The sequence below is a fragment of the Phasianus colchicus genome, chromosome 16, assembly GCF_987193195.1.
Source record: "Phasianus colchicus chromosome 16, bPhaCol1.hap1.1, whole genome shotgun sequence".
NCBI classification, from domain to species: domain Eukaryota; kingdom Metazoa; phylum Chordata; class Aves; order Galliformes; family Phasianidae; genus Phasianus; species Phasianus colchicus.
Window position 1 is genome coordinate 7,826,259 of NC_143451.1, and position 27,630 is coordinate 7,853,888.

The window sequence follows — 27,630 nt, forward strand, 5'->3', positions numbered from 1 at the left end:
ACGCCACAATAGGAATGCGGGGGAGGACGCGAATACTGAAGATGAACTGCATAAAAGGACCGCGTACGGGTTAAAACTTTGCGGCAGTTGGTGGAACGCAGAGTCCCCTGTCGCCCAGCGCTGCATTGCCTCTTTGTTCTTTGCTCATTATAATCAATAAATTCAATTATTGGCTCCTTAACCTTTGGTCCATTATTTTATCGATAACATTTCCCATTAAACCCATACAAAGGCAAAAAAGCAAAAAGGCAAAAGCAATATAAAGGCTCCAGCTTTCATAGTTTAAAAGGGCTCCTATAAGTTCATTCTTGAAGAGAATGGGGAACAAGCCATACTGAGGATGATAGTGCATCATGAGCTACTGCACCTGTCACAAAAAACTCTTCCTCCTATCATCCAGGCCAAATATTTCCATTCTTTTCTCAACATTGAGCCATAAAGATGGGTCTGTAAGCATTGAACTGCTCCCTTGTTACATCTTATCATGTACTCATTATAGACACAGCAGAGTAACTCAACACAAAGACAACAGCACATCACCCTTTCACCTTTCCTGAAAAAAAGAAACAGAGTTCCTCGTTACACGTTCAGTAACATTCTCCCAGCTATTTCCACTGTTGGAAGTGCAAGAAAACACAGATTGAACAGGAAAAACAACACGATTTCTGGAATCTTCTAAGAGTAAAACTGAACTTTGGAACATTTTAAAAACTCTACTGAGAAAACTGACAGAACAACTTCAGTGACCAGTCAGAACGAAACCAGACGACGCGAGAGGGCAGGGAGTGATGCAGTAACTGGTATTTTCATGTCTGCTGTACTAAGAAGGGATTCCATTGTGTTGTCCTTACCCAAGCTGTGCTCTCACTGACATTCAGAAGCACTGCACCCAGATAAATTTCACCAGGCCCAGCCTTGAGATTTATTCTCACATTTTTAAAAAATACAGATCTTTATTTATTCATTGTGAATAGATTAAAAATACAGCATAGAGCAGTATCATTCAAAAAGTCTGTCAATACAGTTTTCTTTATCTTCAAAAGAACCTCGTAGAATAAATTGTGCATATTTCTGTAAACGATTTTAATTTTCAAATTCCTGTCAGCCCTCCCTACTGTATAGCTAAATAACATGATACCACCTTAGGACTGAAGGTTGTCTACGTTAACTAGTATTGGCAAACAAATTATTGATCATGGTATTTTTTAACTGAGCTATGTGGACATTTACATATCAGATCTACAGAGAACTGTCAGCAGTTACTGAATGTAGCAAATTAAACTACATCAAAAAGTGTCAGTAATTATTCTCTATCCTTTACTTACACATTTTGGACAGTCGCATTCAATCTCCTCTCCTCCCTGCATGGTTGGTGGGGTTGTTGCTTCCTTCTCAAGGAAAACCTCAAACTCTTGACACCAACACCTTACAGGGAAAACAAAACCTTTTGTCTCCACTTGTTACAATGCCTACACTGTAAGTTTTGCACAAAACACTCACTATTCAACCACCTGCAGAGGTGAATGGCACATCCACCCTTCATCACCAAGTAATAATTAAACAATATGAAAGAGCAAAAAGGCCACATCCAAGAGGCTTTAGGCACTCAAAGCACAACTTGGATAGGCACTTAAAGCATCCACAGATGGTTGCAGTTATTAGCATCATGCTTTGACATTGTTTAACAACAATTCAAGATCCATTTGCCAGAAAGAGTAAATGGGGAGTGCAGCTTTGGGGTCCAGTGACAAGCACACTCATAAAGAAAAGGAAGAATGAATTTCTCTATCCTGACCAGTTTCTAAATTTTACAATAGTCCTTGTATATGCACGCAAGGAGCTCCACTGAAATCAACTGCATCAACATGCAGCCTGTTCAGTTCTACAGCTCAAAAGCTTTGCTAAAGTGAGGCTGGCTATGCATTACAGACACTCAGCAATTCCTAAGGGCTGCCCTTTCTCCATCCCAGGAAATGTCCTCAGGAGACTGCTGCACCAACAAGCCATAAAGCTTTTGTGTTTATCTCCTGCAAAATGACTGTTAGCCAAGATAAGAAACAGCAAGAGCTGCTATATTCTCTGTATAGCACTGCAGTTTTTAGAATAAAATACTGGATTTGGGGAAGAAAAAAAATAAATCTCCATGCCATGATAATGCAACCACCACCATGTATGGTTTAAGATTATGCCGACAAGATATAGGAATTCAAGTGTTTGGGGATTATAATGTTTTCTCCTTATAATGAGCAATTTTCTGTAACTTACACTTTAAACCATTAAACCATTTTTGATCTCTTCTGAAGAACAGAGGCCTTCTAGAAAGTTCAGTTGTAAATTACAGGAGATGATGCTAAAAGTCAGGTGAAAACTCCCCTGTGCTAATACTATGGAAAATAAGCTCTGTACCATATGGTAGTATTTAATAAATTACCCAACATAATCTGGAAATTTACATACATATTTGCATATATCCTTCATCAGTCAGCTCAAATCTATCAAAGCATCATGTGAAGTTATTATATGAATCATAAGAGAGCAGGTAAAACACACAAAGCCATTTAAACCAGATAAATTATTTTCTAAACATAGACATAGGTAAATCAACATTGCCTAAGTTTTACAAATATCCCTCTGGAAATGCTGGAAAGTGTATTCTCATTTGAAGTGAGATGTTCTCTCTTTGCTGAGAACTGAGATGTCTCTGTAAAATTAACTATATATTACCCATATAGTACAGATCATGCTACTGTAAATCACTGGGCAAATACTACTACATGAGATCAGTAGAATTCTACACAATGAGGTTGTTATACTGTACAAAGTGTGAAAATGAGAGAGGTAGCTGGATGCCTCACCTCCTTAGGATCACTGGTGTTTTTCTGATAGTAAAATGTGCAGTGGTGGCAATAACACATATTCCACTCTGAATAACCTCACCTGAAACCTTTTTTCCTCCCCCTCTCCAAACTCTAAGGATTCTGTCTAGAATTAATCTGAGAATAAACCAGTGCCCACTGAAAGAATGGGACGAGTTACTAAGAGGAGCTGCAGGCTTCACGTGCTTATATTGCACATTTACATTCACATGCAAGTTTGGTGAGATACACCAACAATGAAGAAATGCTGTGAATGTAGGAAAGGTTATTTATTCTGTATGTGGGGGGAGAAGAAAAATGTAAACACACTGATCAGTTGCTGAGTATAAAGCAGGACATGTGAAACCCAAGCAGTCTTCGGCTTCACTTTTCATTAAAAAAAAAAAAGTTAAAAAAAATCAGCCTCCTCTGTTCTAACAGTTAAAATATAGCTATATAAAAGGTCAAGAGTGTCTGTTCTACAGCTTTAAAACACTTGACAGAAATACGCTATAGTAACCTACATCCTAGCTGCATTTGTATTTCAAAAGACGTTAGAAAACTGAAGTACAAAAAACTGCTAACGCCACAAAAATATATCTTTTTAGCTGCAAACATAGTAAGTCTTTAAAAAAAGTTTATATACAAGAACTGCTTAATTGCAATTCATTCTTCCATCATCGCCCAAGCCTCTTCTGCTTTCTGGTAGTACTGATTTGCCAGTCTGCCCTTCATTGCTTCCATTGCTGCTTCTGCTGCTTCTGTGTAGAGATCACCTAAGGCAGGAAACAGTATCAGTCACATCGACAAGGTAAAAGCTTCTCTCTTTATCATGAAGCAATTAAAGGACAAAAAGAGAAACTGGGTTCAAAATACAGGGCCAGATCTATGGGTGCAACTGTGTATTTTACTACTGTTAGCAGAGTTACATCAGCTGGGAAATCTGGCTTTAACTCTTTAAGTTCAGAGTTACATGTCTGGCTGCTGATGGCTCTTCAAAGTATTTACAATGACCATAAAAAAGTTGGTATAGATTTATATGCTTAATGTACAGCTTACATAATACTAAGACAGTGTGCATAGGGCCTGAAGTTATGGGTGTAACTTAAAATACAAGCAGCAACCTGCAGTTCATTGGCCTCACAGGGAGTGAAGGATAACGTTAGCTTCTTGGTGTGTCACAAGACTGGAGCAGGCACCACCCACTACTCCTGTCATCAGCAAAATCGCTTCCCACCCCCTCCCCCCAGGATTTTCAGCCTTACATCACTCACTGTCATTACAATTTAAGGGTACCAAACCTCTGAATGCTTTATAGCAGCTGAACAATGCAACAAAACACATTTTTTAGGTATGTGAAAAAAAATTAAGCAGAATTAGTGATTATAGAAAAAAATGTGGACTCACCTGATCTCTGTGGGTCCTTGTCCAGGTGGAACCCTCCTGTCATTAGCATCTCTGCTTCCCTGGCCAGGAGCAGATACCGGGGCTCATCCTGAGTGCCATCATATTCACCTCCCTCATCATAGTCAGTCATGTTCAGGGCAGCGTTGTACCAGTACAGAGCTTCCTTCCAATCCTGTGCTCTGATGTTAAAACACATTTAAAAGGTTACCTTAGGAAACAAATATACCTTGCACTGCAGATTCAGAATTCAATTTTGCACTAGACTTTCAGAGCCTTGATGGTCTCCAAAAACACAAGAGTTTTCATAGAGGCTCAACAACTCTGCACTGTAGCACCAGATCACTATACCAGGTAAGGCTGGGGTCACTTTATGGAGAAGTTATCAAGCTAAAGTGTCTTGATGAACTCCTAAGTCAGCTTTCATTACTGGTTGCATGCTTTTGGTCTTATGGCTTAATAACTCTTCATGTGAATGGAAGATGTGCAGAAATTATAATATACAAATATACTGACTATAAGTTAGATCACTCAGTCATGCACAGTACCTGTCTGAACCTAGATTGACACCTGTATCGTATGCTCTTGCTACCAGAATCATGGAAGGTCGGTCTCCAGCTTCTGCTGCTCTCAGCAAGTAATCAAATCCTTTCTTTCTGTTCTCCTTTGTGTCCTAGTAAAATAAAGAAAACCTCTAAAATGAATGTTTTTAAGTACAACCACTCCTTCCTTTCTCTAACACCAAATGCCTATTCTTCTGTAGGTTACCAATAGCTGCAAATGTTGAACATGTCTGAAAACCAGGCTCCAAATTGCTGAGTAGATGAATAATAAAAATACTTTAAAAACTTCCTAACGATACACAACGATTTGCTGGCAATATCAACAGGCAGTGGTTTTGGTGCTTTGTCCAAGTCCTTAACTACAAAGTCATTCATTTTCTCTGAAGAGACTACAGAACACCTAACCATCACCTTGCCTCCATTTCCTCCTACTCTCATACTATTTTTCCATGTGAACACAAATTTGGATTTTGAAATTTTCTTTCCTTTTTCTTGTTTACCTCTAAAGTGACCTCAGAAAGAATGTGATGTGGCAGCTGAGAGCACATGAGTCCTAACCCCACAATGGCTTCCAGCTCCCCGCAGTCTGCAGCGTGCTCCAGGTGGAACAGAGCTGACTCACGATCCCAGTCCTTGTCCTTCTCACAGAAACGCCCAGCCTCATGGTAACGAACCATGGCCAGATGAACCTGGAACACAGTAATGCAGGAAAGATACACAAGTTTAAGTATAGATATGATTCTTCAGAAGCCATGTGCCCATACTTTGCTGAGGCACAAGAAATACCTCACTGAGGTGATTACTTAAAGTTGTGTAAGTTCCTGCAGAATCAAGAATCCCTCCCAAAGGAGCCCAACTATTGCAAGTCCAAAGGCAGATGGAATGCATGGAACTTAGACATTCCTTATGAAATATGATTAGGTGACAGAAAGCATTACACACTTGCCATTTATTTTCACCTGCACGATTAACTCATGCAGGGAAGCACCCATAAATAAATAAAAATACAAGATCACTTTTTCCATCTGGAAAGAATAGTTACCAAATCCATCCTACCTTCCCAAGGATTGACTTCCCAATTTTCTTTTCAAGTTCTAGCGCATTGAGCCTCTGAATTTCTTGAGCAACACAGGATGGTCTGTGGATGTGGACTCTGGAAGAATTGTAGAGATTCCATTTCTCCACACTTATCTGAAATATGGAATATAATACCAAATTACAACTTCTATACTATTCATGTTGATTGCCATTCAGAAATCAAAGCCTCTATTGATAGTATCCCTGATCCGTAACTTATTATTCCAGAAACCAGTTACGACAGGCTGTATTTTACAGAAGCATACAAACAGGTCTGATCTTCTCTAGTTCAATTACATATACAGTGGTGAGAGGCACTTAAAATGCCACAAGCTTTAAAAATCTTACCCAGCTATGTATATGACACAATTTGAAAATAAAATGCAGAAATGAGATATCAAGTTAGGCAGAAAAACATCCATAGAACTATGATTCCTTTTTAAGTTAGAAACCCAGGCAGTCACTAATTTACATTAGGTACCAGTTAAAGAGGTGACAATTTACTTATGATGGTATTTGTTTAAGTGAAAAATAAAGACAAAAACAAAAAGGAAAGAACACAGAGGGGTAAGTTATTATTAGCAGAAATTCTGTAGCTGAAAAGGAAGGAAAACTGGTATCTGATTTAGTGATGTAAAGCTAAATGGTAGATGAGTGGAACAAAGGACAAGCAGAGTGGTAAACTCATTGTCTATGAACATTTCTGCTTTGTTTACCCTTGCAGAGCTTCCCAAACTGTCTTCATCAGATTCATGTCTTCGGTTGTTGTTTGAATGGCCCTATGTTAATGTAAAGATTTGCAACATTTAATTTAAAGCAACCAATGTCTGCAAGTTACTCCCTTATATTACTCCTATCCAGGAAAACAGGGACAACAATCAAAATAGTTTCCAATGAATTCTCTTCACTCAGTGATACTGCAATATAAGATAAAAAGCTGAAATGATAAGGAATATAGCACCACCAAGCTTTAATCCTGTAAACTAGATATTCTGTGACAAATATCCTGAGACTTCAAAAGGTGACAAACCCTGAGTGCTACCCTTTGAAACAATATTCTCTTTCCTATCTGCAAATTAAGTATCTAGTTAAGATGTTCATGTCAAAAAGCATTTCTTTGTAAGTTTTTATTTTAAGGGAGTAACCACCTATCCCACAGGAATTCTACTGTTGCATATCATTAACTGAGAACACTATTAAATACTGTGATACCTCAAGCCATAATAAGTAATAGAAAGTAGAGAAGGTAAAGTCTGAAAGCAGTCAGATTCACAGGTTCAATATGACTTGAGACATTAAGGAATGTTTCTCAAGTTCAAAATACACTATGCTTGAAAAAAAAAAACAACCCAAACCAACAATATGCAATCAAATGTGATGTTTGAAATTAAACTCCTCGTTACAAATAGTGTAAAGGTATCATTAATATTCCCAAGATGAGTAAGTAATTTTGCAGCGTGAGGAAGTTTCTTTCCAACTGTTTCCTCTGTTCACAAAGTCTAGATCAGGAGGGATGAAAATGGGATTCTTGTATAGAATCACTTCAAGTATGAACAAAAGGCTTAATTCTGCTAAGCCAACAGTCAGGTTATTACCTTCTCCCTATGATCCAGATCTTCTAGCTCACTTCTCTTCTCACTGGGATATCCACTGTCTCCACCATTTTCAAAATCCTACAGAAGATGAAAAGAAAGCATCACTAAATTAGCATTATGCTTTGTAAGGATCTCAGCTTGACACTTTCACAGAGGAAAACTTCTGCTTGGTTTAATGAGGCATGTTGTGCAACCTCTGACAGACAGAACAAGACTTAATGACTCAGAAGGTACAGCTCGAGTCCATGTTTCCTCCAAGATACATTATAAATAAATAAATAAAAATCAAGGATGCAAATTTGATCAAGCCATGAGTTCATTTAATGTAGTTTTGAGTCTTAGGCAGTTGAAAGATAAAATAATTAACGGACAGCCCTGCGATGGTGGCCCTGATGTAGGAAAATTCCTTTCACAAACTTACTGCAGAGAATCTCAACTGAGGAGACTAACATCCCTCAGTATGGATATTTGCAGAGACCTAGTCAATGGGGATTCTGTTTAGATGTCACACCACAGCTGCTGGCAAAAGTGCCAGAGGCACACACAGCATGCACGCAGAGGAACAGATACATACTTTAATTATCTGTTAAAATATACCAGATGTAAATAAATTTCTGAAGAAGAAGAAAACATTATTTCAAAATAAAATATTCTTCCTTTATAAGAAACAACAAATTCACACAGGTAATGCAGCACTGAGAGCAGGCTGAGAGCCTTCATGTACTCTTACTGAGCAAAGCCGTCTGATAGTTCTTTGAAGAGATATTCATTAAGGAACTGCAATCTCACTTTCCATTGGAAAGACACTCACCCTTTGGTTATCAAGCTGATCACAGTCTTTGTGAACCAAGTTATCTACTTCATTGAACACGGGCCAATCTAGGACAAAAAAAATGTGCATCTTATTCTAAGGATAACATGCCCAAGGAGAAAATTCTAGATGTTATCTTACTTCAATCAGTTTTTTCATAAAAGCATCCTTAAGAAACGAAAACATTAATTGTCTACAGAAGTACTTTGACTAAATACAACATACTGTGTATTTAAAACCAACCAAATGACACAATATTTAAGAACCCTCAGGGAAGATACATGTAAAGAGCACTCACGAAGCACGTCCATCTTTTGGCTGTGGGGGGTTGCAGAAGAAGGAGAGCAGGGCAGAGAGTCAAATGCCACATCACTCATGCTTTCATCTCCAGAGTTCTCAGACAGGCGGGAGAGCAGGGGTGGCCGACTACCAGAGATGGTTCTCACCCTGCTGCTGCCACATTTCTCCTCTGTGCCACGCAGAATTGTCTGAGCTGATTCCTTGGCAAATTAACAAGAAAATCCCATGAGTAATGCTTCACTGTGTTCTGAATATGATACATAAATCAACATGACTGCTCCTCCACAGAAGTAGGGGGAAAGTAAGCATGTGTACATAACGATTCCCTTTGCAAAGTTCTAGACCTCAACAAAATACCAAGTGCTGGCATCATTACAGACAGAGGAAATTCTGGTTAGGAATGAATTCCATTCAATACATATCCCCAAGTTCCAGACTTGCAAACATCAATTGAAGCTGAGATCAGTTAAAGATGAGCAGTTCTATTCTTTTTTAGTTTCCAAATTAGTTTTGTGACCTAAAAAACCCCCCCACCCTACTAACGATTTCAGCATTCAAAGCATTCAGATTTGGTCCTAAATGTTTGCTTATTAATTAAAGTTATTGCATGAATTCAGAGACAAGGACAGGTAAGTAAATTTTAAGCTGTTGTATTTTAAACTGCAACATTAGTAATTAATGTGGTTTTATCTGTCACATAAATCATATATTTGAGTTTTATTAACGGTGCTTTTAAAATTAGAATAAATCAGCTATTTTGCTTAGCTACACTTTTCATTTATTTCCATCAGCACTTACAAGCAATTTGTTACTATGATCCAATGCATCTTTTTCTTTGGATGAAAGGTCAAACAGTGCAAGGCCCATGCTTTTGCAAATCTTGTTACAGGAATGAGAATGAAAGAATAAAGCCATACCTCGAACACCTGTAACATTGAAAAAAAAAACATGAAGAGTTTAATCAAAAGTTTACATGATGGATTACTTATTAAAAGCTAGAAGTTCTGAAGAGTTTTCTAAGAAGCCAAAAGAAGACGAAGGAAACAAACAAACGTAAAGTTTTTTGTTTGTTACTTTCAAATCTTCATCAACTATATATGCATGGAATATAATAAATAAACAAAATTGGAGAGAACACCTAAACTTGATCCTGCTTACAAGACTTGCTGTGTTCTATGAATAAATTCACGTATGGAGCTTTAACAACATGCAAGACTTACCTCTCTATATTCATCAGTGCCCATTTCTGCAATGTGGCAAGGAAATTAAAGAACCATAATTATTGCTTTCACGTTGTAGGAAACTACTTCATTTCATTACTCGTTTGGCCTAAGAGTGGGCCAGCAGACATAAACCACAATCAGCTCCTGTTTTAAATCTGCCTGTGATAAAATCTACTAGCAACAGCTGTCCTGTGCAAGGACTGTTTACAACAGAGGTTCCCCAGCTGTTTCCAAGGTCTTCAGAGAAGTACCTGCTTGCTCAGCCATGTAGCTGCTACTCAGCAGGCAGCAAGAAGAAAAAAAACGTACACCCTCTAGATCAAAAAACAAGATGTTAGTTTTACCTAGGTTGCCATCTCCAAAATCTGTACCACTTTCTGTATGGATTTGAGGGTCTGTGTAAAGATCTCCGACTCCTTGGATATCGACAATAATGAGTTGATGTCCTGAGCGCTCAAATGTGAAGTGACTGAAGGCCTGCAAAGAACACAGATGTCTGAGAAAACTCACCCGTGAACTGCCAAAACTAGCAACACTTCCTGTGACTGCTCAGAAATTATAGATACCTGTACTAGTGAAACAGACCTGGTAGGAACATCATGATGAAAGCAGTAAGAGACTAAGAGGATATCAGAGAGTTTTGTCCCTGCATAAGCCTGGAGTCACACATATTACACTTGGGTATAAATTCTGGCTGACTGGCTAAGTCAGTCAAGCAGGATTTTGCCCCGATCTTAACCTCGAGGGCATAACAGAAACACTAGCAGTCCCTCATAAATTGTTTTACTAATTATTGCCACTCAGGCTGCATCAAAATACCCAATATCCTATGGAGTGGCTAACTAAACTCAAAATTATTTGTTGGGGAAGAACCAGGGTCCAAATGTGGATGAAAATTTCAGACATCTGCTGAATGCAAAGAAGTATCAGCTGCTTCTGTGACACTGCTTCTCCAACCTGGCCCAACTCAAAGACAGGCTAACAGGGGTAGGGGTGAAAAGCAGAAAGAGAACACGCTTTATTCCTCTTTCCAGTACAGGAAATTCTGTTTCCCATACAGTCTTGTCCCTCAGAGCTGCTAGGCAGAGAGAATAACCAGCAGCTAGCAGAGCCTATGCAGAATCACCTCTGTATAAACATTCTGGCAGTGCCAGTGGATCTCCAAACTCTGCAGCTCTCGGACACTGCTTCTGCCACCAGGAAAAGCCCCACCACATTATGCAAAAGGAAAACATGAGCACCCCCTGGAATTCTCCTTCCACTACTGTGCCCACTGGGAGGCCCTCCAGAATAGCTGATCTGGCTCTACGTTCATGTATCAGACAGTGAAATGTACATTTGTATGCTTTAAATACTGTGTTCCAAGAATGAGGTATAAAAAGCCCTTTGGCAGAAAGCTGAGCCATTAGGATCTTCCGGGAAGGCCTCCAAAAAAGCACTGCCAGGCCTGGGGGAGGTGACTGGTGGTGATAAACAAACACTTTCACTGCAGCAAATCTCACAGAACACTTTGTTCCCAAACTATGAAAACACAGCACTGAACATAAAACGTCCTGCTTGCATTGAGCATCACATAAATACCTTAAAAACAGGGAAAAATGAAACTAACATAACTCTCAACTCCCCATAAAACACTAATTTGATATGCTGATCACTTTGCATTCTTTGCAAAGTATTTTAAAAGCTCTGTGAACTACAGGAATTCCAATCACTTGTAATCCGTAGCTGTGTTTTTATAAGCAATCTCAGATTCACCTACTCAGACACTGCAGCTGATAAAAACATGTTCTTAAGCACAAATGCAGACAATGTTTATTTGGATGAATTAGATATCTGCCACCTCCTTTTGTGTATTACTCTGAGGTAATAGCAGACTACTTACTACAAATTAAAGCCTGCCTTAGCTCAAAGAGACTTTAATTACAATTACAGGCATCAAAATTCTTAGAGGCAAAAGGCTTATGGTTCCCAAAAAGCATTAACCACGTTCAACTCCACTAAAAATCAACAGACAGTGAAAAGCAAAAAAGAACTGCTCAGCACCGAAAAAGCAGGCCCCAAGTGAGGGGAGGACATACTGCAAAAAGAGAAATTCATCTGGCATTGTACTGTAACGCCCGCAGTTTCCTTTCTTGGCAGTAACACTTCTGGACACAGCCAACAAACTGCTCCCAGCAGACTCTATGGAAAGTGTTACACAAAGCCTCACTTGCGGAGTAAGACGAATGTTGTCATCCCGCACAAATCCAGAATTTGAATTGTATTTGATGTATTTGCCCTCAATGTAATGTTCCAGATGAAAGAGAGGCTTTCCGGGTCTGTCCTTCATTTCGATTATACAGGTCTGTACTATATCCACCTAGGGAGGGAAGGAAAATAAACAGTGACTAACAGAACTGTCTTCAGATCAATGTGCGTGTGAATGCTCCAGCTGTGAACACTTTGCCAGAAAAAGCAGCCAAATAATTGCCAAGATCCATCTGTTTAACAGAGGGATGGAGAATAAGCCATTTGCTGCTTTAGCTATTGAGGGAATTTCATAAATTAAAAGCAGCCACTTCAAAACAGTTTGTTTCTGTAAAAAAAATCTTACTGAAAAATTCTTAGCAAATGTTGGCTATTTTATTTCTTTGGAGACTTTAGGAATGTGCTGCAAAGAGTCTGTACCCAGACAGCAAAATACACAGTAACTACTGCACAACTTGTAGATGTGCTTCTTCAAAGAAGGACTGAAGACTTTCTGCCATTCAGATACTTCTGAATCTGCCCCACCTTATCCCTCTGCACCAGACACATACTTGAAGGAGAAACCAGCATAACTCTCACTGTGATTACATCTCTCTCCCATAGCATTTAAAACTTGACTAGATTCTTCTCTGTGCCCTTCAACCTTTACCTCCTTTTGGTACTGCCAGACAGACAGTTATTAACCACCCCCTTTACGGAATGCAACACACACAGTCCATGTATTCAGAAGCGCTCACTAGTTTTTAGCTATTAAATTGTGAAAGCCCCCATAACGAGGCACACATTTTGATCCAAGCTTCCTGTCCAACGTCACATCACAAGCAGCCTGTGGTAGAACCAAAAGCAGGATTCAAAGTCCCACAGAGCAAGCACAGTGCCTTTCCAATCCTTTCTTCCACTCAGTTGAAGCCACAGTAGCAGATTAAAGCTACAGCAGCAGCAGATTAAAGCACACTGATGCATACCACAGATGCACAGATACCAACAAACAGCAGCTATTGCCTGGGAATGCAGGACAGTGCAGCCCTTCATCCTTGCATCGTAATTCTTGACTTTTAAAAAGCAGATTGCTGCTGGAGGTGCTTTTGTCCAGGAACAAAAGACCAGCTTTGAATCTTATGTGTTTGTGCACATTCCTTGCAAAGAGGACAAAAGCTTCTCTCAATACCCTGAGCCTGGTCTGACGCTCCATCCACCTGGGAGTTGCACACAACTTAATGCTTTGCCCTTTACATACTGTGTTGAGACACATAAAGGAGAAAGAGTCACAGCATCTAAATTATTTGACCAGTCCTTGGGTCCAGGAAGATTTGTATTTCAACAGCTCCAGGTTCTCACTTCTTCTTGATATCAGTGCTAGAGAGGTATCCAACTAAGTGCACAAGACTTAAGCATCTACTTTAATGGAGCACTAACAGTTAAGTGCCTGCTGAAACTGATACTGTGACATCTGGTTATCTGAAAAGCAGCTGGGTAAACACCAAAAAGAGCAAAGCAAACACCATTTGATTTTGGTGTTCAGTCAACACCAGAGAAAAGTCTGACATTCACAAAGTGCCTAATTTTGGACAGTGGAAGGCAATTTTTGCAATATTTCATTAAAACACAACTACCATAATGATAAAAGACAGCAGAGCAAAAGACTACTCAGCAATTAAACATAACAGAATATGAACAACTAATCCCCTCTAAATACATTTGCAAACTATCTAATAGAAGAGCAGGACTGAATTACTGCATAGCAAGACCTCTGAACGTACCTGTTTGGGTGGTTTGTGCCGGTTGTACTCTTCTCCCCAAAGCTTTGCTTCCATCTGAAGTCGGACATCCTCAAAATACACCTCCCTGCCTACACTCTCTATGTACCTCTTGGCAACATAGTTATAGGCAGCTTTCCAGTTCTGAGTGTGTAAGAAGTTGGATAGCTTTTTCCTGAAAAATAAATCATTGTTGAATTTTTTAAAAAGTCATTTTAATTCAATCTTCCCCATTTCTTTGTCTCCACTGACAAAGTCAGGCCATGAGATCAGGATTACTCTCAGTCTGGAGTAAATCTTACATCATGTAGCAGATAGATTATCTGAAAAGCAAAGCACAGGCAGGAAAAAAGGAAAAGTGTTCCATATGAATGGCTGGGAGTCCTCAAAGCACTTGTTTCATGTGCCTGCTGCTACTTCTAATCTGAACTGACACCCTTCCTGACTTTTCTCTCGCTGCTCTCTCCCCTCTCCCCCCCCCAAAAAAAAAAAAATCCACAAAACAGAGTATGAAGGAGTTTTACAACCAACAATTATTTTATGTAGAAATGAACAAGGAGTGGCTTTTCAAACAAGAAATGAGAGAAGACAAACCTCTCCTAAGAGAAGAGCAAAGTGCTGCTTTCTCAGCACACAAGGGTGAGAACTACTCAGTAACCTCGTTCTCCAAGAAGGAAAACTGTAGATGACTGTTTTTACTCTGATTCTAGCTTCTGTTGAAGTGCAAATCTCTAATCCACAGGTCCCTCAAGAGTGAAGAAAAAGACTTCCTGTAGGATCATACAGTCACTGTGACACTTGGAAGGCCTTGGAAGGAAGGAGCAAGTGAGCTAAGAATTACAGACAGAATTTGAAACCTGTCCAGATCTCTTAAGAAACAAACTTCGCTATATAAAACATTTCATGTGCTCTTCTAAAGCCAACACTCCCTGAAGTTTATTGAACTAAGCACAGCTAATTCCATCACTGTAATGATGAAAGACCTGCATAAATCTACAGAACTCCAGATGGGAATCAGTGCACCACTGAAATTTATAGAAGATTTAAGACTAGGAAAATGACACATAAATTACATTTTCTTTGTACAATAGATTAAGCTGCAAAGATAAATCTGTTTCTATCTCTACTCAAGATATTCCCTAATGTGAAACTTGGTCATTCAGAAATAAAAACTAAAAGCAGTGTCAGCAGATTAAGATTTGTTACTTCCTAGGCTTCTCTACTGCTTATCTATGTGGCTCTGCAAGCATGGAGCCACCAGCATGAATCCATTCCAAAAGAATAAAGAACTGAATGACTGAGGGGTTACTCTGCCCCCTTTTTCCTCAAGTTCAAAACAGCATGTTTTTGATACTCAGGAATTTCTCTTCCCAGAAATGAAACCAGACATGAAATGCAATCTCTTTACATTCTGCAGCTGGAAGGCTGGGAGAAGAACCTAAAAGTGCACATGTACGTTTTCCAGGAAAGTCATATCCAGAACCTGAAAGAACAGGGTACTTTTCTAGAACAGACTCATTTACAGGTAGATGCTGATGCCCACAGACATATTTCCTAATATTCAGAAGGCAACAAAATAGTTCCTCTTGCCTTCCCTCACTTCACTGTTCTGGAATGAATAACTGCTAATGTTCAAGCTCTGTCTTACCCAGAACAAGAGGTCTGGTACATGTGATCCAAAGGAAACTTTGGGAGGACAGCCTTCTTTACTAAGGAAGGCCTTTTGAGTTGAGATCACATGAACTCAGCTATTCTTCCCCTTTTATCTGTGCCCAAATATGGGCCTGGAGATGGCCTTCAGACTGCACACAAAGCCTCACACCAAATTTAGAGATACTGTGGCACACTTAGAACCCAAAAAAAATGAAACAAAGCTGCTGCTTCTGTATTTATATTTTGCCTCCAAGAGATAGTGAAAATAGCATGAATTTACGAACTGCTAACTGACAGTATAACTTGCTGGAGCCAGGCACAACTGCATGTTATCCATGCCATTGTGGTTCCAAAGGCTGTGGGTTGGCTTTCCAAAGCAAGCTCAGTGGATGCATGCATTACACTTACTTGCATTTTCCTCAAAAGAATGATCTGCTTTCTGAATCCCACTCTGTGTGCTGTGGTTGGAGTTGCATAAATAGGAGTAAACTCCTCAGCTACACCTTTTAGAAATGCAAAGCGGGGAGCTGCGCTTCACTTAGATGCCACATCTGTGAGAAACTCCAGTCACCACAGAAGAAAATGCAATAAAAATAAAACTAGCAAACACTTACGTTCTGAAACATTCTCGCATTGCTCCACGGCCAAAGGGCTAGGGAAAAGAAAAAAACAAACCCAACACTGTCATTTTCACAAAGTTAATTTCTAACCAGTAAGAGACACAAAAATGCCCTCCCCCTTATACCCTGGAAAAAGTAGTTCTCAGATAGGCTCTATAGCATATCCATACCCACAAGGAAAACTGAAAACCCACCGTCCACTTGAAGCAGTAATTTGGGGAAAAGAAACACAGAGCAAGGTGATTCCAACTCATCGCTAATCATATGATTTAACTGCCAAGTGACAGTAGCTTCTACCCCCACATACTGAACATAAGTAGGCCTACTGCCAGGCAGAGATGAGGCCAGCAGGAAATGGGAGGGCTGAAATGGGAGAGATCTCTGGGAAAGAAACAAATGCCTCATACAGAGCTGATGGGGAAGGTCTGATTTCATGTTCTACTGTTCTGGGGAGAAAAGTGTGCTGGGATACCAAAACATAATGGATGATCCAGAATAGAAAAGAAAGGAGAAAAGAAGAATCGAAGTTTTTATGTAAAAAAAAAAAATAAATCCTGCTGCCATTAGTCAGTAATAAGAAGGAAACAGTAGATTTGAGTGCTAATAAACATGAAGGGCAGCGTGATCTTACTTGTGAAGCCATCTTGATGAGAACTTCATCTTCAACCCAGTCCCCAGTAACTGCATTGTACCTGCAAAACCAGAAGTTGTGCTTCTTAAAAGTAATGCAGAACAAACCAAAATCCTCCCATTTTCACCACCTACACTTTCTCATCTCTAATTAATTGCTTGAAAGGCCTGCTGCCACCCAATACAACTTCCAGTCTTCCTACCATGCTTCTGCTCTCCTTACATAGTTAGTCCTTCAGGTGAGAAAGAAGAAATTTAACCCTCTGCAAATGGACACCAAATCCTATGGATGATAAACAGACTCTGCTACCAAAGCTTGAGTTTTGCAGCGATGGAAAATAGGCCTCATCTGCTTTGGTAATAAATCTCCTCTTTGATGCCTAGGCAGCTCACTGGGGGCACAAAGAGCCCTACCAACCTCTACAAATTATGGCTGTGACAAGCAGAGGGGCATAACACTGCATCACGAGAGAAGCAAGTCTCTGCAAAATCCCATGGTAATATGAACCATGACTCCAGTTTCTCCTCACCCCCTTAACTCCCAATACAGTAAAACCCAAACTGAAAACCAAAGGAGCTGAGTCACCATCACAAGATTATTTCCAGCCTGACTCCCCAGCCCTGCACCAAGCATTTCATGCATGTATACACTTCAGTTCCCCCTTACATATTCTGTACCACCCCCGTTTGCAGCAGGCAAGAGAGTTGGGAATAGAAATACTCGAGTCATCTCTTTTACATGGGATATTTGAGCAGCCCTAAACCTGTATGCAAACTGTTTCAGGACTGAAATAGTGTGGCAGATCAGGACCAGATGCAGTCTGTGGAGAAGGACAGTGCAGAGTGATAGCATCATGTGATGAGAAGGGAGGCCTCCCCATACACTGATGCTCAGGGGTAATTAACTGGCCTCTAACTCCTAGCCATTCCTCCTAGAAACCCGTGGGGTAAATGTTTTGGCAAAGCCTGTGCTAAAGCACTGAGAATAGCTTCCAAGGCCAGACTGGGTTTCAGCACGTACACCATGCTGAGCTATTCTGGGCTTTGTAAGGATGTAAATTCCAGCCACATGCAGCAATACTGCACGGATAAGCAACAATGAAACTGTTATTTTGGGAAAGGCACGGAGTGTAGTTTTTTTCCTAAGTTATTTAAATACATGCAATATAGATATAAAATACTATGAAAAAACTCTCCTTCTTTACTGGAATTTATTTCCTTATTAGATTAAGTTTAAAGAATTAATAAGGCAGTCAGAAAATACTTGTTTCCTATCTGTACGGTGAAACTGCTTAGGTGGTAGAGGGAAAAGAACAAGATAGTGATTTGCTGAAAGGTTTAATTTCCTGATTGTATGCAGTATTTATGTACTCCTAGGAGATTCAGTTAAGACACACTCACTGTGGACACTACTAAAAGGTCTTCAGCCATGTAATTACATGCACTCTATACCACAGAAACACAGCCCTTGCTTAAGACATCAGATTCTGTTTCATTTCAGCATTAAGAGCAAAAAACCCCCAGACCTGTAGCGAGTGGCGTGTTCTGTCTCGATGTCCTCAAGATGAAATTCTGCCCAAGGATCAGGCATGTGCTTAGCTTTCTCAATAGCATGTTTCCAGGTTTCCTGAAGGAGTTGCAAACCAGTAAATTATTTACAGTGAGCAGCAGCCCATGAGAAGGGCATTTTCTAGAGCACACAGGGATCTCAGTGTTACAAGGAGGTGTAGCTGCACAGCTCCCCAGAGCACTGGTGAAAGTGGGAGCAGGATATGGCAGACTTCCTCCATTATTTTATTTCCCTTTTTCTGTATTTGGTACAGAAGATCACTCTGATATTTTATAGTTTCAACTATAATGAAGTAGGTCAGAAATATACTGCATCAGGTTTCATTTCAATTCCTACCATCAGAAAGTTACTGAGAACAGAATCTGGTATAGTACACACCAAATATAATTAGCAAAAATTGTAACTGGCAAACATCCCTCATATACAATATAAATAAAAATGTCACACCTAAATGACACAAATTCCCTTCTACTGTTCTATCTTTTTGTAACTTTTTCTATCTTTTAGTAACAGCATTTGCTGGCAGTATAAGCACAAAAAGAGCATTAGCAATAGAGCAGTATGAAGGAGGAAAAATAGTTTGATAATCACCAAAGCTCGCAAACTGTGCTCAGTGTAAGAAACTAGAAATTGGCATGTTGTAAAAAATAGATTATTGTAACAATTCCAGACTAGTAACTATTTCAATCCCCACCAAGTCACCTGCAAAAGCTGAAAGGAGTTTGCTGGAATTTAACATCTTGCTCTGCCAGCTCTATCAAATTAATTTCTCTCAACACTTTTATTATTCTTTTTATATTGTAATGCTCCTAAAGAACTGGAGCCATGATTCTGTAACGCCTTCTGTAAGGTGAGCAGGAGAAAGGCTCTGCTGCTCCCTCAGTCAAACAGCACCTCTGTGAGTAAGGAAATAACAGCCCCAAAGACTTTGCTACTGCCTCTGAGACCCGATTTCAAACATTCAGAAACAGTAACAATGACAATTTTTACAATTTTATTTTTCCACTTCGTATTTAAATCTCAGCCAAAACGTTAAAAAAATGCAGTATAAAATTATTTCAGCAATGACATCAAGAAGTTTTTGAAGAAGCCAAGTTTTTAAATGGCCGTGTTTATTCCTATCTTGGCAGTAAATCAGCACACTCTAACAATTTAAACATGTCCTTTTCCACCAAGAAAACCATGAAATGAACACAAAACGATAGTAAATAAAGTAACGTTAAGAGACACAATGAGAAAAAAGTCTTTCTGCATGTTTTTAACAAAAATGCTGTTGCCTCAGATCATGTGATGATGCACATTTCATACAAGTCTGGGCACACCTAACCATGTATGCAAAGAATAGGCAGGGACAGAAACAAGAAGAATTAGGTGGTCCCTTACCTACCTCAAACCATTTTCAAGTAGGGTGCCTCTCTAAAAGGTGATGTGTCCGTGATACATAGAAATGATTTAAATAAATGAGTTTTGTGCTTGATCTTGTGAGGTGCTCTGCATACAGCTCTGGTTTAATCTTCAAATGAACAGCAAGTTGGATGTTGTGTAAATGTACTGAGCGCTATTTTCCTCCAGCATATGGCTGCCATACAGACCAAGCAGACACCTTGCTACCATCCTGTTGCTGCCCACAGTAGGAAATACGGTGAAGAAACAATTGCAGAGGCATGCTTTAAAGGAAGTGCTATTTCAGGGCAGAGAACAACAGGTGAGTATTGTTTCAGTGAACAGCTATCTTGATCACATATGGGCTGAGGCAAGCAGTTCTTTCAGAAAAAAAACAAACAAACATGAACTAAAACAGTCACAGAAGATGAAAAAAGGAAAAAAAAAAACATTATGCATCTGTTAGAGATGGTGTTCACGTTGTTTTAACCTACCCGACTACGGTCAACCACAGAGCCGTGCTTAGAGCGATGCTGTGTGTCATTCTATAGGGCGCATAGAAACATGAAAGTAGGAAAACACAGGTGATAAGTCAATTGATTGACAAATAGTCTCTTCTCTGTTCATTAAAAAGAAGTTTTTTCCACTTAGAAGCCACTCTTAGACTGAATCCCTCATTTAAGTTAATTCTTAGAACATCTGTCAACAAACTGTTCAAGTTGGCAATTTTTTCATATAGGAGTTCAAAGGGTCTTGCTGTGTAACTAGCAAATTAATCACTGCTGAGGGCTGTCTAAAGGCACAGCATTGTCTGTAACTGTTCCACCTCTGCAGTTCCATAGCAGTGCCCCACACTGCCAGCAGCTCTGGGGTCTGCAGGCAGATTCTAAGGCTGTGGTGGGTTAAGGTGCTGTCAGCTCTGGCTGGCTGCTTCATTCTGTGTCAGAAGCCACCATTTCTGTGACTTCAGCAATGTTTGGAGAGCTGCCTGCTCCACATCTGATCATGTTTTATCTGTGCTAGGAGCCAAGATACCAAAGCAGGCCTTGCAAAGCCCAAAGCACAGCACACATATTCTGCTCTCCCTATTGCAGGACGTAAGCTTACAGCAGAAGCAGCATGATAGCTTAGGAAAGAGGAAATTAATGCAGTTTAAGTCCTTATCAGTTTTATCTCTGGCCACATGACTCAGAACTCCCACACATATGCAAACCCAGGGGCAGGTTTTTACTACGAAACTAATTACAGACCAATCTCCCCACAGGTCTTAACTTGTCTAGCCCAGTACAGATCTGTCCCATTGTCTATACTGAATGTTTTACTTCTCATATTCTTTAGAAAATGTACGTTTTAACGCTTCTCCTAACTAGCTTTGGCAAAAACCTTACTGCAGACAAAATGGTTTCACTTTTGATGGATTATTTGTTAGCTGACTTACATAAAACCTCTGGTATGTCTGCAGAAACAAAGCATGCATTAGGCATAACTGAGATTTCAGAGTATCTACTAAATAAACAACGTTAACATTTTAATAATGGACGCATTAATAAAACTCTAAACCTTAGTCTGACGGCCGTTCCAGTTGAGCACAAGCAGTGCATGCTATGGGTACCCAACCATGCAGTGCCTATCACTTCTGGTATTGAGGCTTTGTCCCCTGGGGATTCTCCTCCTGTCCTAAGAGGGACAGTCTGCAGTTCAGTGGCAGTGGCAGACCACTGACTTCACGGAATTAACTGCAGGTCTGGAGACAACAGACTTATATGTTTTACTGAAAAGCATTAGTTTAAAGAAACAAAGCAGTTGCAGAACATTTCCCTCTCATGCCAAGTATGCAAAATCCAAACCTTACTGAAGGCTGCAGCCAGTACTTACCTTGTAGTTAAAGGAGTTTCTAGGAGAAGAGCTGGAACTGTACTGCTCGGTTTTGGCTAGGTTGCTATAATAATTGTCAACTTTACTACCGGCAGACTTGTTAGAAACTGGATCATCAGTTATTGGGCAGATATAATAATTGTCTTCATCATCACTGTCTGCATCCAGATAATTTCCAGAGGTCACTTGGGTCAATCTAGCATTATCAATCCCTTCCATACGGAAGATAAGGTCCTCGTCGGCCATGTCTGCGGGAGGGCACTTCAACTCCTGCACTGAGGGAAGCAGCCACTGTTCCAACACACATGCAGGAAGAGGGGAGAAGCTGGGTGAGAGAGAGAAGGAAAAAAAAAAATGGAATGAGCCATTATTCAAAGAACAAACCCTACATGGAACTGCTCACTGGCCAATAAATAAATACTGTATAGAAGTGAGCCCTGAGAACCTCCATGAGGTTTTCAACTCCTCAGTGCTGGGTTTACAGAAGGTAAAGGCTTCTGGGAAGGCTGTTTTAAAATGGCTACAGGACTGCCAAAGTAAGATCAGCAGGCAGAGGAACCCAGTGAGACCGCAGGGACTGCACACGCCGCCCGCTGCTGCCGTGTGCTCACATTCCCAGCTCATCCCCTGTGTGTTCTTACCCTCCACCATCTGACAAGTGGAGTTTCACAGCACTGATCTTCGGAACTCGAGGGAGCTGTGCCTCACACATTACATGGCTGAGTCCTCAATTTTTTAAGACAACTCTTACTAAGGATATTGAATATAAAATTAACATACAAAATTAATAGCCAAAGGAGTTTGAAAGCATTACTAGGATAAGACAGAAAATTGCCCATGGCACTGCCAAGACTTAAGCAGGCATTATCCACCAAATGGCCTGAAGGGCAAAGCACACTGCCAGGACAGGACATCCCTGGGAGGACAAAGCACAGAGGAGGCCAGGGTGGGCGGCCTGGCATCAAACCCCACTGCTGCCAAATGCAGTGCAGGTCTGGCAGTCTTCTGTGCAACCCACCATAGCATCCCTGTGTACACATATATCCATTCACCAAAATAAGGGCTTCCAAATGACAATATAGGAGCAAAGGGTAAAAGGAAAAGAGTAACTTACTCATGAAAGCCTACAAGAACAGATCCTGCTGCATTTTCTTTTATTTGAAAGGTACAGATAAATCCAGCTGCTTACATGATGATCAACAGCAATTGGTATATGGCAAAAAATGTATTACATTTTGAAGGCTTACAACATCCTCCCACTGATTTAAATTCACCACAGCAATGCAATTACCCTATCAGTGCTCCCAACACCTCCACAGCTCCCTACCACAACATCAGACCACTCCTCTCCACTTGGCTCGATCCTTTCTAATGATTTCCATTATTTCAACAACCCAGATAACTGCAGTCAGTGGAGCAGAAGATTGTTTGAAGCACATTTCCAAAAACCCTGTGGGGTGAGCAGAGCCCATTGCCACTGGAGCTGGGCACCTGCCTGCAGCAAATGCCACGGTCCTAAAGTTCATCCTCTGCCTCGTGCAGGTCAGGCAGCAGATAGAATTACAACTGGGCTATTTCCATCACATAGAGCTTAAATGAAAAAACGTTGTCCTGGATTAATGTTCTTGTGCTTAACAAAAAGAGACAGCTCGGTAACCTCAGCTTTTTAGTAGCTCCCTGGACTGTAAGGGAACAGAACAGAGAAGGTTTGGCTTCCCCTGGGGCCAAAATGAACTAAGCAAAATGAAAGTTTAAAAGATAAAAAATAAAATCAGATATGCAACAATGGCAGAACACACTAAAATAAGCTCTATTTTTTTTAAGTCCAGGAGGTGACGTTCTTGGTGTATTTTGATAAGGCCTTTTGACACATTAGGCAGTGTTCGAGACCGCAGGGAGTTCCAAAGCAGTACCAGAGGAGCCGCCCTGCAGCACAGCCCACCTTCCCACACAGCCCTTCCAAATTACTGACGTCGCTTTCAGTGAGACAGAGCACTTGGGATGCACAGCTCCACTGGTGCAACAGCCACTCAATATAAAAAAGGCGAGGTGAGTCATGAACGTGTTTTTTCCTGGAGCTCAGGTTCCACCCCAGCCATCTCACCACGGCACCGTGCCCAGCAGCCTCTGCCCATGCAGCGGCGATGATTCAGCAGGACCGAACACAGGCGCTGCCCTGCAGCTCACACGCTGCCGGCCACACCGATGTGCATGGCACCATTCTGTGGAAGGAGGAGTTTGCCACTTTGCAGACCCGTCACATCTTCCCTTCCACCTCACAGCAAGGCTTCAGCCAGGCAGACTCCAGCACACAGAGGTGGTGGCTGCAGGCCCTGCAGTACTGCAGCAGAGCACCTTCCGTGGAAGGGCTCATTTCTGTCCATCTCCTGCAGCACAGGAGATGCTGGTTCACGTGCTGGTATAGGTACCCTGCTTCCCAGGGAGTACGGTGCCCAGGCTTTGCACTGCTTCTCTTCACCCCAGGTGATCTCAATACAAATGCCCTTTTGCCTTCACTCCTGGTCTTTTCCACTCATGCTACCAAGCACATATCCTTGGGGCTGTTGAGATACTGAGAACAGCATGAACAGCCAGACTGGGCCACTGCCATGGTTCATCTAATGCCAGTGACACCATCCCTCTGCCATGCACATTTGCTATTTGTATCTTCAGTCGAGAGTGCAACATACAGCTGATTTCTTCTGGACCCCTTCCTGGTCTCTCCACTGCCATTCAGCACTGAGGTCGCAGCCAAACTGACCACAGCTGAACCGACAGGCGAGAACAACCAGCTCATGGGAGCGCTGGAGGCCTGGCCAGGAGCCTGTGGGCACAGCACAGCGCTGCTGCCTCCACACAGCAAGGCCCTGCAGGAGGGCTGGGCGCTGCTTGACTCCACTGAGCATCTTCCTCCTTAAAAAGAACAGCGCAGATTTACAAACGTCAGCATAGCTGTTAAACCGCCATCAGGGATTAAGGGTGCTCCCTGTAAAGTGACCAGAGCCCAGCAGCACGCAATGCCAGGCCCCTGTATCAGTGACCACATCCTCTGCCTCCTACACTGCCACAGCTGTCTCAGCACTTCAGCTTTAATTACTCACATCTCTTTGCTGCATGAGGAAGGGTGGGATGACTGCAATAATCACACAAACTTTTATACAAATTTAGCTCAGTTTACGCAAATATTTGCTGGCTCTTCAGATATATACTGTGCATATACTGCAGTCAGGCCTGCCTGTTTTGTTGTCAATTTGAGGGCAAAAGTAAACTGCACAGAGCAGCACATCCTGATTTGCTGCACACAATGCGCAGCTTGAAGTCCTGGAGCTCTGAAAATGATGGCCTTCTGCACTTCCAGCACATGGCACCTGCCGTGTTCTCAGCACCATGCAGATATCAGCCTTCCTGCCAGCACCCAGCCAACAGGAATAACACGTTTTACGTGCTGGAAAAAACAGGGCAGGAAAAATCAAAGCCCCTGGAAGAGATGGAAGGTTGCCTGGACACTCAGAAAACACACCCACATGTTCATTAGCACTTCCAAAATCAAGCCCTGAAGCACACAACTTCACGCAGACATACCTACTGCCTGGTTCTGGAGCAGCTGCACCCAACCAGCTCCACCAACCAGCCCAGAAAGGACAACTGCAGAACAAGGTGTTCACTCTATCTCAGTGCTGCTCCCCAGCTCTATGTACACTCTGCCCTTCTCCAGCAGCAGCAGACAAACCCCAGGTCCTGCAGGGCTTGCAGCCGCAGGAGGTGCAACATAGCTGCCAACAGATGGTTGCTGTGGGACAGGTTGGCTGCTGCAGGCAGTCACACACAGCAGGTGCTTCAGGCTCAGGGTGCTGGAGCAGCAGCAGCAACAGGAATGCTGCCACTTGCTTTGTAAATTGAACACTATTGCAGAAATCACTTCATCTTTTGTCTCTCTGTTATTCTTGCAACTGTGCTTCTTGTAAAGGGCTCAGGTTTACCTTGAAAGTGTAGTCACTATATGCTGTCCACATGTAAAATGCTCTTTAAAACAGAATTCAATAATCAAACTTTAACCACACAAGCACTGCTCTAAACTTAACAGGCTTTTTTTGACCAAAAGCCTTACAAAAAAGCCTGAGCTCCATTCCAAGGCTTATATTCTGCACTGCTGGATTACAGCACAAATCCAAAACATGCAGCAGCTGTTACTGCTGCTGTGCTTCCATCATTCAGCCTGTGATGTCCATGGCAGAAGCTTTCCTCGGGCTAAGCAGCAAAGAAGAGCACGCCAACCCACTTTTTTTTTTTTTTTTTTAAATCAGCCTTGTGCTATGTGATTAAAGAACAAAATGTAAAATACAATCGACTATTAAATCTGATCACATTTCTATTAATTTCAGGCTTTTCCAGTGATTGTCTCAACTATTTTTTCTTTCTCTCAGCATTATAACCAAGAGCCACGCCACCAGCACAGGAAGGTGAGTTGCAAGGACAATGCTCAATGTTATCAAACATAGTGCATGTGCAAATACACAACCAGAGGGGAGAATTCACATCAGAGCGCTGACAAAACACTGCTTACTTCTGCAGGGTGCCTGTTGTGATGAAACAGGCGGTACGGCTTAATCCCTGAGCGAGATCCCAGCAGCCTACGGACAAGCTTTGATTCGTCCCAAAGAGCCCCGAGGGCTCCAGACAGCAGAAGGGACCTCGGATATCTTTTCAGGGCTGTCCCAGCTCTGACACTCCTTCAGCGCAGGACGCGGGACAGGGGCTGCCCTGGAACAGCCCAAACGTCTGCAGGGAACGCTCCGCTCCCTCTCCCCTTACAAAATCCCTTCGGTTTAACGCATCCGCCAAAGCCACCAAGCAGGAGTCCTGTAACAGCACCGAGCCGGTTTTGTGGAAGGAGAAACGGGCTCTTAGAGATCTGAGATGTAACCGAACGACCCCAAAGGCCGCGCACCGTACGAGGCGCGGACACAGAGCAGCAGCGTGCCGAGGAACTGCAGCGCACAGCCCGCAGCGCCCAGCAGCCTGCAGCCGATCCCACTGAGGGAACGAGTCGAGCTGACCGCCCCGACAGGAGCCGGGCGAAAGAGGCAGGCTTGCGAACGGCCTTCCGCTGCCGTGAGCGGCTCTGTTTCTTTCTAGGCTTTCCGTTCTGGGCTGAGCGGCGCCGAGGAAACAACCATGACTGATTCCTCTGCGGGCACCCAGCCGGCGCTCCGGCCCCGCGCTGGGCCGCTCCGCGCTCAGGGATTCCCGACGGGATCCGCTGCCGTTCCGGGCGCCCCGAGAGCTCCCGCCCAGGACGGCTGCCCTGACGGCCCCGCCGCGGTCCCGCCCGGCCGCCGAGCACCTACCGCGAGCCGCAGAGCCCGACGCCGCAGCGGAGCGGTCCCGGCAGCCTGTGGAGCGGAGCGGAGCGGAGCGGAGCGGGGCAGGGCAGACCGGCCCTCAGCTCCCGCCCATCGCGCTGCCTGAGCCGCCCCGCGGCGCTCTGAGGGCTGCGCACCGGCCGGCGGGAGGAGCTTCCCTCGGGTTGTGGGTGTGCGTGCGTGAGGGAAAGCAGCTCCAAGCGCAGGTTGGAAGCTGTGGAGGCTGCGGCCGGGAGCGGCTGCACGGGCTGTCAGGGGAGCGCGTTGCACTGCCCTGCATTGCTCTCCACTGCCCTGCATTGCTCTCCACTGCCCCGTGAGAAACACCGGCGTTGCGCAGCGCGTTTCCAACGCCACACTCCACACCTGCTCAGCGCTCCCTCCGCGAGACACATCGGTGCTGAGCTCTTCCTCGAGGTAGGAGCTGTGGAAATATTGAAGCAGGCTCCTTTTCCTTTTATGGATGATATGGAAATTAACGTGAGTAAGTTCTGGGTTAAAGAAAAAGGTGTATTAAGATTAAATACGAGGTACCGGTCCACACACAGCGCCCCTCTCCGTTCAGTTTCCCGCCCGCCCTGAGGCGCGGCGCACGAGCGGCGCGGCCCGCACCGCCCAGCCCGGCAGCGGCGCGCGCAGCTGCGCTGCAGGTCAGAGGTCAGAGGTCAGAGGTCGGACCGGGCGGCACGGGAGCCGCGCGTGCA

The 27,630-nt window shown here is 42.5% G+C and overlaps 1 protein-coding gene across 5 annotated transcripts; it reads right to left on the reverse strand.

Annotated features, from left to right (window-relative positions):
- Positions 1-897: 897 nt before the first annotated feature.
- EEF2K (eukaryotic elongation factor 2 kinase) lies at positions 898-27,456 on the reverse strand. 5 transcript variants are annotated; one of them, XM_031606500.2, is made up of 19 exons: positions 27,293-27,456; positions 21,564-21,888; positions 20,183-20,233; positions 18,262-18,362; positions 16,737-16,797; positions 16,100-16,137; positions 13,836-14,007; positions 12,038-12,187; positions 10,173-10,305; positions 9,404-9,531; positions 8,604-8,805; positions 8,306-8,373; positions 7,495-7,572; positions 6,616-6,678; positions 5,879-6,013; positions 5,323-5,511; positions 4,808-4,932; positions 4,263-4,441; positions 898-3,631 (listed from the first exon to the last, which is right to left on the reverse strand). In XM_031606500.2, exons 1-19 carry the CDS (start codon positions 27,319-27,321, stop codon positions 3,522-3,524), a joined length of 2,337 nt encoding a protein of 778 aa, XP_031462360.1. In that variant the 5' UTR covers positions 27,322-27,456; the 3' UTR covers positions 898-3,521. The 5 variants fall into 5 exon arrangements, with proteins under 5 accessions (XP_031462360.1, XP_031462363.1, XP_090007300.1 ...); XM_031606503.2 differs by lacking the exon at positions 27,293-27,456 and adding an exon at positions 26,912-27,062; XM_090151174.1 differs by lacking the exon at positions 27,293-27,456 and adding an exon at positions 26,919-27,001.
- Positions 27,457-27,630: the final 174 nt, after the last annotated feature.